General features: G+C 39.6%; 1 protein-coding gene across 1 annotated transcript; it reads left to right on the plus strand.

Moving 5' to 3' along the window:
* Positions 1–2,185: 2,185 nt before the first annotated feature.
* On the plus strand, positions 2,186–10,015 carry kcnk2a (potassium channel, subfamily K, member 2a; the record flags this gene model as incomplete). Its single annotated transcript, XM_083901103.1, has 8 exons — positions 2,186–2,287; positions 2,370–2,482; positions 3,598–3,688; positions 4,714–4,831; positions 5,392–5,552; positions 8,286–8,472; positions 8,559–8,698; positions 9,677–10,015. The coding sequence occupies exons 2-8, from the start codon at positions 2,385–2,387 to the stop codon at positions 10,013–10,015; spliced, it is 1,134 nt and encodes a 377-aa protein (XP_083757229.1). The 5' UTR covers positions 2,186–2,287; positions 2,370–2,384.
* Positions 10,016–15,577: the final 5,562 nt, after the last annotated feature.

A 15,577-nucleotide genomic window follows, 5' to 3' on the forward strand; every position in this document is an offset into this window, starting at 1 on the left:
ATATAAGCCATAATCAGATTAAGGCTTGTGGAGAATTGTGATCTTGCACTATTTAGACATGCATGTATGTTTTAATGAGATTATAAAAGCCTGTTTGAGGTTTTTACAGTATAGTGGGAGTAAAGTAGATATAAATTGTAACTGGACTACAGTAGGCAACATGTCAACAGCAACGTTCCTGTAAATATGAATAATGATCTGAAGAAAGTCAGTAGTCAGATTATTGGTGTACACAGTGTCTCAGATTCCTTCTCTAAACATCTGAATTCCTCTCTTTCACTGTTTCATCTTCATTTCTTACATGATTTGAATTTAATTCTGAATTCATGTGAAGTTCATTGTCTCTTGCTGCTGGGATTGAGAGATTGTTTCATTCAGACAACCAGTTCATTCAGTTGAGTGTGTATAATCTGGACTAACCTTTATCCATGTAGACGATGTGGGAAAAATGTATCTATATCTGTAACATATTGCAACAAATGTCCGTTACTTAGAGCTTTATCTTTGTTCATGATTTGAAAAAACAGAACTAGGAAATGACATTGTAGTATGTATTTCTGCCAATGACCTTTTTCCATTCCATTATAGAATACAGCACAGAGTCTGAAGTGATCTCTCAGTTTGTTAAAATAACAGGGAGTGATGCTTCCTCTGTCTTTAAAAGGCCTCACCTTCATTCACATCCCTGACTGTCTGAGTGATGCTGAGCAGACTCCACCTCCACACCCTCCCGTATCCGCTCCTTCATAGTTACTGCTCTTTTTTCTCTTGAATTAAATTGAAGCCTGTGCTCAGTCATCACACACACACACACACACACACACACACACACACACACACACACACACACACACACACACACACACACACACACACACACACACACACACACACACACACACACACACACACACACACACACACACACACACACACACACACACAGACACACACACACACACACACACACACAGTCACAGGTTCATAATCAGACCGCACAACACAGAGACAAAACATTATACACTTGTATTTTATACAACTTTGACAACTTAAAGTGTGTCTGATAGTGTTTAAATTCATGTTACTGAACTGAATGAACAGGGATCTGAACTGGTGACCATCTCATTTTTAAATTATTGATAAATGAACAACAAATAAACTGAGTCTTATCACACTTGTAATTTCACCCCTTTCACTGGAAAAAAAAGACATTTGATTTTAATAAATGATCCAAATTCAGGTGACAACTGTAAATCTGCAGGGCTGCAACAATTACTTGATCTGGTTTGTTTGCTCCTCTATTTTTTTTTAAATTTGGGGAACACCTATTGTCATTTCTCACAGATAGACATCCTTATTACATCCAATATTATATGTTTTATTGAGTGTATACTATATTACTATATCACAAACACAGAGATTTGTATTTTCATTCAAAGTGGTGGACTGTTTCATTTTAATGAAATTTTAATGCAGTAACTCGTGTGGCAAGACCTCAGTGTGAGGATGGAAATATTTGGTGCTCGTGAGCCTGTGTATTGTCTTCTGTTTGGTTTTAATTTGTCATTAATAAATGATGACGACTCTGCTGTTTTCTGCGAGATCTGGCGCCAAAGCTCTCTCCAAGTACAACACAAATACACAGAGGAACCAAATAGGATAAGACAACATTTCCCATGACCCCAAGCTGCTGGCCAACATCAGCTAACTAAGTTCTGTTAACAGCAGAAACTACACACTGCATATTTAAGGCTGTTTAAAGGAATTAGAGCCGAAACACTTCATCGATTAATGGATTATTAATTTTTCATTATTAAAACAAGATTTCTGATTGTTTTAGCTTCTTAAATGTGAATATTTTCTTTGTTTCTTTGCTTCACAAAACAAAGAAATCATTAAAACTGAATCATTTTGGTTTGTGGAGAAAACAAGACATTCGAGAACATCCTCATTTCCAGGTTTGACAAACACTGATCAACGTTTTTTAACATTTTATGGACCAAACAATTAATTGAGAAAAGAATTGACAGATTAATCGATTACAAAAATACTTGTTGTAGTCATAAGTACTTATTTAGAACAAAATGGCTTAACGTATGCACTGAGGTCAAGCTACCAGAGGCAGGGAAGCAAAGAAGAGTGACATTTAATGACATTTTCAACCTTGTTTCCTTCAACAGTGGCAGCTCCGGACTTATTGGACCCTAAATCTGCCACTCACAACACTAAGCCCCGCCTCTCGTTCTCCACGAAGCCAATCACGTTGACTCCCCGTGAGGAGAGCGAGGTGAGAGACAGACAAAACAAATGAAGGAAGTCCAGATTACATGGACGTGTCTTGACTGACCTGATGAGTTTAAATGTCGTAGGTTGCTGCCACAGTCATGAAGTGGAAGACGGTGTCGGCCATCTTTCTGTTGGTGGTTCTGTACCTGGTGATGGGAGCGGCAGTCTTCAGGATTCTGGAACAGCCTCACGAGAGGTAAACACATGTGTGAAATATGTGTCTCCTGTCTGATTCACAGCCTGACGACTGAAACTCCCCCCCCCATCCTGAGTCCACTCATCCATACCTTTACGACGACAGTGTATTTAAGAGGTGTGAGCTGCAGAATCTTATCAGCCTGTTCTCTTCTGAACCTGAGAGTATCATGTTTGTAGCTTATACTGGTACAGAACTGTTCAAAACGACTATAATTCAACACATTTATTGATTATTGATATCAACTTGATGTTTCCATTATGGAACAAAATAGGCATACAAGTGCAAATAACCACCTTCAAATAATTAATGGAAAATTATTATTTCCAACAGTTTGTGTCTGAGCTTCAAACAATTAAATAAAATGAATTTATCTTAAAGTCTTTTCATTTGAAGAGGTGTGTATATACCAGGGTACGTGACCGGAGTGGAGCTGAGGAATTGTGAGTGGAGTGTGAAGAAAATGAACAATAATAATAATAATTGGAGTCACCTTATCACTCACTCCATCTTCATCTAATTTAACTATACCAGTGTATGTGAGGAAGAGGATAATGATGAGAAAGCAAATTATTCTATTATTTAAACCTCCTCTCAGCCTATTTATACCACTGTACTTTAACGGTAATGGTGTTACTTCAAGGGCTCCTTATTTACTTAGGTGATATAAAAAGTTTCAGAACCACTGGTTTAGACTGTTGTAGATCTGATTTGTGCAGATAGAAATATAGAGTTTTAATATTTGATTTGTTGAGATCCTTCTCCTTCAAGTCCAAATAGCCATAAATAAATGAAGTTGTCTGGGGGGAAAAACAAATACCTTTAGTGTGGCAGAAAATGTCTGGAGATGTTTGTGATAGCAGGCAACACTGTCACTGATGAAACATCTGCTCTCTCATCGAAGCTCCACCTTCAACATACGCGATCTGTACAACAACAAAAAACAGCTTTATTTTGGAGAGGAGAAGAGGATTTTAACCAATAAGATACAAAACATTTTGAGATCAATTATGGACTGTAGCTTTAAATCTTCTGAACTCTTTACCTTTACTCCTTTAACAAGTCCTCACACTGTGATCAGCAAATATGAAGTGAATTCCATTTTTCTCTCCCAGTGCCCAGCGCTTGGCCATCCTCACCCAGAAGCTGGAGTTCCTGTCGAGACACACCTGTGTGAACCACAGTCAGCTGGAGGAGCTGGTCAAGGTGAGGTGGACTTTACCTTTACCAAACATGTGTACCAAACTTCAGTATTTTGCACAGTGCTGTGTTAGTTTTTAAACATGAACTAACTATATTTGAAAGAGCTGGGATGGAGTTGACTGACAGCTCGTCCAATACACACACAATCATGCACCTATTGGACAATACTAGCCTGAATCCTGGTTCCTTTTGCTTTGAATGGGAAAATCCTTTACAACATGAACATCATACTGTATTGACCTGAACATTTTGATTGAGAGCAGAAACACCTCAGGAAAATGTTTACTGACATTCTGAATCAGCTGAGAAATAGGCTAATTTTGAGTGGCCCCTTAAAGAATCCTGCTTTGGCTTTAATTTCTGGGTCTGTGGTTTCAGAACCATGGACAGATCCCAACTTCCCTGAGACTCAGCTCTAGATTTCCTAAAGCCTTATTTTTGTCTTTTCTGCATCTCAGTGTTTGCATATTCATCCATTCATTCATTCATCTTCTACCACTTTATCCTCCACATGAGGGTTACGGGGGTTGCTGGTGCCAATCCCAGCTGACATAGGGCAAAAGGCGGAGTACACCCTGGACAGGCCATCAGTCCATCACAGGGCCACATAGAGACAACCATTCAATCTCACACACTTGCCTAATCCTCAAATCTGTATGTTTTTGGACTGTGGGAGGAAACCAGAGAACACAGAGAAAACCCAAACACATACACAGGGAGAATATGCAAGCTCCTTATATAAAGGCCCTTGTTCTGACCAGGTCACAAACCTGGGTCGTGTTGCTGCAAAGGCAAGAGTGCTAACCACTACTCCAACTGTGCGGCCAAAAGTTTTGTTTATTCCGTCTTTAATTTATTGGAAAGACCATCTCAAATGTCTGCCTGCACCACAACTACAAACACACCTCCAAAGCACCTGCTCTGTCATATTCTGACGACATTATTGACAGAACGAAGTAACATAATTGTGTTGTTTTTCGAAGGATGGCATCATTTTTGTTTCTCTCTCTCTCTCTCTTCGCTTCCAGCAAGTTGTGTCTGCTGTCCGCTCAGGAGTGAACCCTGCAGCGACACTGACCAACCACAGCAGCCTGTGGGACCTGAACTCTGCCTTTTTCTTTGCAGGAACTGTCATCACAACCATAGGTATGATGTGTGTGCACACACACACACACACACACACACACACACACACACACACACACACACGGCCTGCAGATACATCTCATTCATTATACCACTTTTATTCACTCTGTTTCCCTTTTAATCCATCATTTGCTGCTATGTTTTACATAAACCTAAACTCTTGAACACTAAATTATCCTCTGTACTCCGTAAAATGCAGAAAATGAGTGGCTTTACTTTGAAACCGCTACAGGAAGTAGAGGTGCAGGTGAGATTCTGCTCTCCAATAGTGAGTGGAGAGAGAGTGAGGGACGAAAGGGGAAGTGAGTTTGTTGGAAAGAAATCTAAATCACTGTGTCGTATAAGCAGCTGGAATAAAAAGTGAACTGAAGCTAAGCTCGTCATTAAACGTCATTAAACTTGATTGAGAGAGAGAGAGAGAGAGAGAGAGAGACCCCTAGTGGCAGTAATTGCAATGACTAGTGGCGCTCAAGTGTCGCCTATTGGATCTTTAACAGGGAGCGTTATATGAAATCATTGTTCCTGTCTCCTGTCTCAGCCTCTCTCTGTCCTCTCTGCAGGTTTCGGGAACATCTCTCCTCACACAGACGGAGGTAGAATATTCTGCATCATCTACGCGCTGCTCGGAATCCCTCTGTTCGGCTTCCTTCTGGCTGGTGTGGGAGATCAGCTCGGCACCATATTTGGCAAAGGGATCGCCCGAGTGGAGAAAATGTTTGTGGTGAGTGTGAGCTGCAGAATTATTCACTCTTCATTCATTATTTCACTCTCTCTTTCTCACAAACAAACAAACAAACAAACACAAACACACAAACACACACACACACACACACACACACAGAGAGAGAGAAGAATTAACTACAGGCAGCAACGTAAAATCAGCTGAATAATTCACATCATCTCATAATATCCTCACACTCACAGACACCAGCTCTTTTAATACAATACAAGAATGTATCTACTTTGCTTGGTGTGTATTACAGTAAATATTTATACAGTATTAACTGAATGTACTTTTTTTGTACCAAAATTAACAACTTATGGCCTTTTAGACAGTGATGGAGGCTGAAATGGTACAAACCAATGGTGTCGAACTCTGGTCTAGAGAAGAAAGGGAAAGAAAAGTGGGGGAAAAAACAGTGTTCAGTAGCAGGTGGCGCCAATATGATAACACAGTTTTCCATCATGATATCACAATAAAGATATATTTGACAGAATTTCAAGCAAAAGTAAAAGTAAAAGTGCTTTTTTTCCACATGGAACGATGTATACTTCACAATAAAAACACATCTATGATGCAAAATAAATCTATTAATATCAAAACAGAGAGATAAGTCAAAAACTAAGTAAATAATAATGTGGACAAGTGTAATTAGAATCCTCAGATTAGTTGAAGTTATAACCGAAGTTATTTGCAGCTACAGAAAATGTGCTGGTGTCGACGATGTGACTAAATCATTCCCCCTCATTTACATTCTGATGAATAATTCTCCTTCTCAGTGATGTCGTCTACTGATTGAATGTCTATACATCAGGACTTGATTCTAATCTAAACTGAAAACAATCAATTAACTCAGGTTTGAAGCCACAAGAGGTCGATGTTTAAAGACCAGAACTCACGCTGAATAAATAACTCTTTCTATTGTGTTTATAAATTAACAATACCACGTTTCATGACAGGTGTTCAGGTTGATTCAATCATTCCTCATGTTGTCCGGTACATTATTGTTAATATCGGTATTAACTAAACAGATACGGGACGATGTGAAGTTAAGGTTGCAAGTAATTTGCTTTGTCATCTTGAAATGAAATGAAGCAGATCTGTGAATCCATGTCGTAATTGAGAAAGATTTGCTCCCTCTGTTGCTCTCAGGCCCTCGAGGGAGTCAGTAATGATTAAGGCCGAGGACAGGGGACAAAAGTTCAATTCAGTGTGTGTGTGTGTGTGTAAGACTAATTGCTTTGTGTGACACTGCAGCATTTTCCTCAGTGAATATTGTGACTGATTTTTTTTCTCGACTGCACCCAAAGGAACAATATCACTTCAGCATCTGGCTTTTTTTTCTCTTCAAATGTAAAAGCTGTTTGCTGATGAATTGTAAAAAAATATATATACGTATCTTGTACGTTGTTCCCACGTAGCTCCTCCAGTCAACCAGAGATGTTATCATCACTATGGCAACCTTTGCGATCGTTGATGAGTCGTGAAAGTCCTTCCCTTTGATATTTTCAGCCCAGACTTTGCCTAATGTACACTGAAAACATTTGAAATTTCTTTCTTCTTTTCTTTAATACAATAAATCAATGTAAAATCAATGCAAACAATGTATTTTTACCAACAAAGTCAGAGCAATAGATATTATACTATACTGTAATATACAATGATCCCATGGTTCTCAAACTGTGGTACGTGTACCACCTGTGGTACGCAAGCTTCCACTGGTGGTACTTGGAGGAAAATAAGAAAAACTGTTCTACTGTACCAGGGTGTGTGATCAGAGTGGATCTGATCAGACTGCATAGAAAACAAAAGAAATCACTAAATAATAACAATTAGAGACACCTTATCTCTCGTTCAATCTTAATCTAAATCTGCCTCCTGTGACTCTGCTCTGCATTTTTTACACCACTGTATTTTAACGTTAATGGTAATAAATGGTGTCATTTTCTCAGGTGGTGCTGGGATGCATTTCTGTGTGTTGGCAGGTGGATATGAAACACAATCACAGACACAACATTTGCACGAGCGATGCATCCACTTCAAAAGACATGCCATTTAGGTTGTTGTTAGGCTGTGCTTCCATGAGAGCACGTGTCAAACTCAAGGCCCGGGGGCCAGATGTGGCCCGCCACGTCATTTTATGTGGCCCGCGAGTGATTAATTAGTCTTAAAAATCTGTGTTAAAATAGGTCTATGCTGCTTTAAGGTGTGCATTGGCCATAAACTACATTTCCCACAATGCATGCCGATTGTGTTACCCGCAAAGTGACGGCACGGCCACTAGATCACAGTGTATCATTGTATATGCATCATGCGACGAGTGAAATTGAATAAGTAATAAATACAGAAAGTTATTTAGCAATATGTTACAGAGTAGTTACCTTTACTTTACATTATATTTGGTTACATTTAGTTAAATTTATTCTGTATGACAGTTACATTTGGCCCTTTGAGGGTAACCATTATGCTGATGTGACCCTCAGTGAAAATGAGTTTGACACCCCTGCACTAGAGAGCAGCGCAGTGCACGTCTACAACGTCCTTAAAAGAGAAAAAGTTAAAATATGGCTCGTCGTCATTGTTGCAAAATTTCCTCCTCAAAAAAGGTCTTTCATTGGCTACACTGCCCCCGGTGATTTCCAGTGGTACTGCTATGTTTCTGTCTGTTCCATACGTGCATGAGTTTAAATGAATATGAATGAGTACAAACCAAAAGCTCTGTTTGACCCACAGCACTGGGACATCAGTCAGACAAAGATCCGGGTCATCTCCACCCTGCTCTTCGTCTTGTTTGGCTGTTTGCTGTTCGTAGCTCTCCCAGCAGCCATATTTAAATACATCGAGGGTTGGTCCGCACTGGAGTCGCTTTACTTTGTGGTCATCACCCTGACGACCATCGGCTTTGGAGACTTTGTAGCAGGTACAGACATTTGAACGTCTTTTTTTAAACCATTCACATCAGTCACATCAAATATTTAAAACGTGTGTTATTTTCTCTGTGTCCAGGTGGGTCAGAGATCGAGTACTTGGATTATTATAAACCAGTTGTATGGTTCTGGATCCTGGTGGGACTGGCCTACTTCGCTGCCATCCTCAGCATGATCGGAGACTGGCTCAGAGTCATCTCTAAGAGGACCAAAGAAGAGGTATGAGACACACAGATGACACAACACCCCACCTGTCCTCACCTGAACTCTTGCCCCGCACTTAACCTAATATTCATGATAAGACTGTTTTCTAATCTAATTGACTGTCCACCACCCAGGCTCATAGTCAATGCCTTGCATACATCAGAGATATTATTAGAACAGTGTGTGATTAGACAGTGTCGTTATCAGTTAATTTATCGAGAAATATACCAATAAATTAAGACAAATATGAGAGGATTAAAATGACAGAGGCTCTGCACAAACATTCATTATAGTAGGATATTAAACATGTTTCTGATTAAACCGGTTAGGCCTGATTTATACTCCATTACGCAACACTTTTAAATGTGCAGAGTGAAAGAAATGGACCTTTAACTAACACTTTCCTTTCATCTTCAACTTTGGGACCTCGTTGTCTTCCGACTCTCCTTAATTCACTGGGGAGTTTCACGTTAAACAGGGACGAAGAGTAAAAATAGACAAACTGATCATCCCTGAAGGAATAATGTGATTTGGTTATTGACTGGTTTCGGACGTCCTTCAACGCACCAACAAGATTCAATCAGTCACAGAGGCCTCGTGAACATACGAGTCTCTTTTAGCTGAGTCATGTTTGGGCTGTTTGTGACATCATTTGTTACACTCAGCATGACTCAGCATAAATGTGTTGTTAACAGCTTCATAGTTCGTAAATGGTCTAAGAATGACTTCATCGGTCAAACATCGGTTATATACCGAGTTTATATCGGACACAAAAAAGTGGTATCATCCCATCCCTCGTACAAATCGCTCAGAATCTGATCTCACCTTCACATCCTGGTTCACCTTCATCTCTGTGAAAGACAAATCAAAGCTGCATGGCATTAGTGAAACACAGAAAACCGAGAGAAAACGGACAGAAAACACGTCAGAACGATCACTGATAGCAGCTTTAAACCTGATTTTTGTGCGTTTCCCTCTGTCACGTTCCCTCAGGTGGGTGAGATCCGTGCTCACGCTGCCGAGTGGACGGCTAACGTCTCAGCAGAGTTCAAGGAGACCCGTCGACGCGTTAGTGTCGAGATCTACGATAAGTTCCAGCGCGCGGCCTCAATTAAGCGCAAGCTGTCCACGGACCTTGGATTTAGCCCCACCCCCGAGTTCACGCTGCCAAAGAGGACGGTGTCAGTCAATTTCAATGATGAACGGGACCGGAAGGAGAAGGAGGCCGGCCTGCAGGGCTTGACCACACCTCTGGCCAGAAATGGGAGTTTGCTCATGAACGGTTTGGACCCAGAGAGAGGGAATTTTACAATCATTGAACACCTCAAGTAGAAACTCGATGGACAAAACACCTTTCAGGATCCTTGTGAGACTTTTCAAACAGCTATCATGGACGGTGTCAATGCTGAGAACAGAGATGCTCAACCAAATGAACACTTTCTATTTAGTAATAATGACTGTGAGGTTTGAAGTGGACAAAGTGCGAATCTGTCTGACTGTAGATGTCCTTTTTAAAGAACAACGAGCTCAGATTGGCTCAGTGAGGAGATTTGTTAAACCATTGTTGTGCCTTAAACTTTTTACTTTGCCGACAAAACCAAGCACAACACACGTGATTTAACGTAAGTGGTTATTAGCAGTGGTGCTCACGTGTATCTACATGTTTATAATAAACCCATCAATCACATCAGTGGTTTTACACTAATGATATGCTTTTGAATTAGACCAGCAACAATTAATCATCAATAACTCAACACACTACAGTTTTGCCATTCACCCTCATTCAGTCACACAGTGCTAAATTCACACATATATCAGATCTAACCTTCAGGTTGGAAGGTCACCCACTGAGCTACAGCCACCACTAATTAATGACCACTAAATCACTGTAAATGCCAAGTTGCTCTTTTACAACAGGAAAAATATTATCTTTGATTTGGGAAACATTGGTCAACATTGTCACAGTTTTGATTTTAATGGATTAATCCCCTAATGATAACAACTACGCTTGGTGTTCTTTAGTCGAGAGCTTGGGCTTTTTTTTGTGGACTGAAGGTGACAAACGTTGTGTCATGATGAAGTCATGCATCACTCTCTCTCTGCTGCCACTGTACGACATCTGTGATTTTAACCAGCACACGAGGGATTGTTTTTTTCGGCCACCGAGTTGCCGTCGTACCTTGAGTTGTCAAAGTGTCACACATCTGTTCTTAAAACTGCACACAACATTTAAACCCAGTTATTATATTAACCCAGGTTTCCCAATGCTGGTCTTCAAGGACCACTGTCACTGTCCCTGAGGACCAGGATTGACCTTAACCTGAAACCATTTCTACACTCTTAGAAATAAGGGTTCCAAAAGGGTCCTTCTACAAGGGCTGAGGTTCTACCTGGAACCATTTGCTTCTGAAATATCCTTTTCAGAAGAAAGGGTTCTTGGTAACACTAATGGTTCCAGTAAGAACCATTTTGATCCAGAGAACCCTTTAAAACCCCTTTCCTGAATAAAGGGTTTAAAAAGGGTTCTTGTTGGAACCCTCCAAAAGGGTTCCAGGTGGAGCCTTTATAAAAAGGTTCTACCTTGAGCCAAAAAGTGTAGTAGTAGCTAGTAGTGGAGTGTAACCCAAGCCTGAAAACCAGGTCTCTTAATCATTTTGCCAAAATGTCTCTGACTCTGTATGGTTTATACGATTCATGGTCCTCAACAACTATAAGAACACACACACACACACGTTGCCTTCCTTAAAGCCTCACCATAAAGGTTTTAAGTAAATACACAACTCTAACAATAGAGGCATGAATGTCCTCACAACACACACACACACAATGCCTGCTGTTGTAAAAGCACTTTGATTTGACCACAACAACATGCTTCACTTAGCACAGATCACCAGTCCATTCATGTGTGGTTGTTACGTGGCATCAGTGGCGAGTGCTCACTTGAAACTCATTTTTATGCCTTAGAGGTTTGCACACACACACACACACACACATACACACATCGATTGTAAAACATTTACTCTTGTGATTCTTTTAATGAAGCTGAAACCAGATGTTTTTGTTTGTTAAATTTGCTGCTGCCTCTTTTATCGTGTAAAATAGATTCTTAATTTCCTGTATGTAAGGAATGTTGTTGTTGTATTAATGGACAAAATGACCACAATGTGTCATCAGAGATGAAGGAAACACGTGTTATTGTCTTCACTGCCAGTATATTCACAGTTTTTATGTTGCGTCAAAAGGGTTAGGAGTTAAGTGTAGCCTCAAACTACCTTATACGTATACCTGTTTTAATCTCTAGTCGCATATCGTAGATCAAGCACCCTTAAATCAAGTTTTTAAGATGTGTCAGATTATTGATTTGTGATCTTTGACAGGTGACACAGAATCAAACTAACAAGTCTTTTTAAAGCGGCATTGTTCAATATTATTACTGAATGGAAAAGCAGTGGCATTACACTGTGTTTTACACATCGTTGGCTTTTGGAGAAGTTAATCTCTGAATACAGAGTGTATTTTTCTACATTATACACCGTGTGTTTCTACACTCACGTCAGTTTGTGAGAACATTTTGAAATAACGTCGTCTTTAGGTAAACTAAACACAGCATAACAAAGTTTTTCTTTGTACAATATGACTTGAATAAACCAAATCTCAATTCTTGCACAGTTGGTTGGATGTCTGAAAGTGTTTCTGTTGGTTGTGAAGCTCCAGGATTCTTTTTATTATGACTTTATTTCAATAAATCTGTCCTCTGAAAATGTGCCAAAGATCCCAATAAGATAGATACTAAACATCTCTGTGTTCATATTAATAATTAAATCTACTTTCAGCTTGAATTAATGTGATCTGAAAGAGAATTAGACTTTTGCAGAGACCACAGACAAGGTTTTGAATGATCATGATTTAACTTCAGGTTAAGAAGGGTTTTCTTACTTCTTTCTTTTATATAAATGATATTTTATCGATTACTTCAACCTCCATTTCCTGGGTATAAAAACTCAAAGTCTGTATAATTCAAATAAAAAGACTGTTGCTCTTCCTCAGTATTATTGTCTCTGACATCCTCCTTCACATGGAGGTCATTCTTCAATGTCAGTCTTTCAAAGTAAAAGTCCCTGAGGGAGTTTTAATGTCTCAAAACATTGTAACCACATATACGTCGGACGAACTGAAGCCTCCACTGGCTTTTATGTTGATTCTAATGACTCTAATGGTTTCTATTTTTAGCTTCTATGCGTGTGGCAGCAATTCTTTGGCAGTAAATTGCTTTAGAAAACGTAGCCTGGGGACACTGATTCATAAAAATAGCATGTGCTGTGTGAAAATGGACATTATATTAACATCCAAGATGAGGCAGAGTGATGCAACAACTATATATATATATATATATATTTATGATGCAAAACAAATGTATTACAAAAAGCCAAACACTTAATAAAATAACTTGAGTTAGTGACGTCTGTTCGAAGTTCTCAAATTAATGTACTACTTTGAAAACGGTAGCCTGATGTTACTAAGCCTCTCTGAAACTATTACCATAGATTAATCAATTCATTTTATTATGTGAAAAAGTTGACACCTGATCATCAATAGATTTGATCAGGTTTTGTTTTTCATCAATTTTTTTTATGTGTAAATATTTGCATTTTTACACTAATCTCTCTTTTTTATACTGACATGAATTTAGAACAGGGGCCTCAAATTAGTTTGACTCTGGGGCGAGTGAACTTCTAGGCTGGTCACGAGGGGGCAGTGGGACCGTGGGGCCGTGGGGCGCCGGTCAAAGTGAAAAAATTTCAACGCTTTGGGTAAAAATTAACTGTTCAGTGATTTGAAATTAATATATTGCAAGTTAAAAATATCCAGGATGATATTTCACACCATTTCAAAGTAAAAGCCTCAATATATAGTTCACAAAAAATGAACACATTTATGAAAAATGAATCTGTAAATAAAAAGCAGTTGATAATAACATGTAGACAATTGTTAACGCTAGACAAGCTTATATGTAATTAAATGTTGAATTTAATACATTTAACTGTGATAAATGTAATCTAATGTATTATTGTTATGAAATTATTGCTGACAGGCCATTATAAGTAGTGCAAGTGTAAGGCCACAGGGACCTCTGTTCTAATACTATATGATTCAAAGTGATTATACTCTTATACAAACACACTCACGGGTTTCCAATTTCCGCCAATGACGCCTCCTAAATGTTACACAATTAACGTAGCTAAAATCGTCCCTGATTCGCCGTCCTGTTCATTCAAAACTGTGTGACACTTCCTCCTCTGGCCCAGAGAACTGCTGCTTATACAGCGATGGCGGCTAAAGAAAAGGACAATTCATGCATACAGCGGGGAACTGACAGTCGGTCGGACTGTCACTTACTCACACACACACCCACACACACGTCTGAGTGCCAGTGATAACATAGATCAGCGGATCCATCTCTCCATTTCCCATACTCTCAGCCAGAGTTGGTTCTGGCACTGCGGCTTCCGCTAACAGAGCTCCAGCCAGAGAGACACCAGCACATACTGTCTGTGTCCACTCACTTCTGTTCCCACATCCCAGCATGCACTGCCGCATACTCACCTACAGCCATGCGGGGAGACACTGTAATGTAGTAGAACAACTCCAAAAACTCTCCCGGGTTCTCTGACATGAAACACATGACTCATGTGTCCTTTCTAGGACTTTGTAAGACAAGAGGTCAGAAGGTCGGCGCACGTCAATACTTCTAATTCTATCGCGTCTACACTACTTGAGGAGAAAAGCAATAATTATTGATCCCAGTCAATGCTCCTTTTAAACATTCTGGTTTAGGTTTCCTAATGCGTTCTTCCTGTGTTAAAAATAGTGTAAGCTATTTTTTTACTACTACTTAGGTGGTGAAAGAGTGTGTAAAGGTACTTAAGAATAAAAAGAGGTTTGGTTTATGTAGCCATATAATTATGTGTACTTTAGGCCTGGTTGTAGGTGACATCTGTGTCTACATATATGTCTATTTTTGTTTAAATGGGAACATGATTCACAAAATTGACATCACGTGGTATTGAAGACCTGGAACTAGTGATAAAGACCATTTACTCCTCAGGAAAATGTTTACTGATGTTATAAATAAAGTAATAGGCTCATTTCCCCATAAACTTCCATTCAGAAGAGTTCTATATGCAACCTGCCGTCACCTGCTGGCCATTCCACACAAGTTTCTTTCTACCAGCTGATCAGAAACATGTCCACTTAATGTCAGATCTGTGGTTTTAACGGCAACAGCAGAGGACAAACCAGCCAGAGTGTACTGTTCACATTCTGAAGAAAAGGCTTATGATGGAAAACAAAGAACGAGATCCTTTCTGTTACACACAAAGGCCACAATAACTCCCTAGAGTCCTCGTGCCACTAATTCTCTTTAAAATGTTGGGTTCACTGAATAGAAATAGCTGCACTGCAGTAAGTAAACAGAATTGTATCTATTGTTTTCAGTGTTACAGTTAAGTGTATTAATATTTGCTGTAGAGCTCAGATTAGTGAGTGTATACTGTATGTTGTGATTTGTGGCAGTTGCCAGTTGACCACTTTAACATCGTATGAAGTCAAAGTGCATTCATTACCACTCACTACAACAAGGAAATTTGTTTTCCTATCACCTCTTGGTTGTAGTTAAGCATGCAAGCTGCTGGTGTGTCCTTACAACAGCATGTTGTGATGTGATGAAATGCCCTGAAACTGATGAAAGTGATCCCCCCCCCCTCCTTCATCTGGTGGATGAAAGATATGTGAAGCCGATCTCTCACTGACAGGTGTGTGTAGACAGTTACTGCCTGACACATTCAAACATCGCTGCACATCCACTCATTTGCGCTGCAATAAAGGTCAGTGCAG

Source organism: Microchirus variegatus (assembly GCF_963457635.1).
Source record: "Microchirus variegatus genome assembly, chromosome: 14".
NCBI lineage: Eukaryota > Metazoa > Chordata > Actinopteri > Pleuronectiformes > Soleidae > Microchirus > Microchirus variegatus.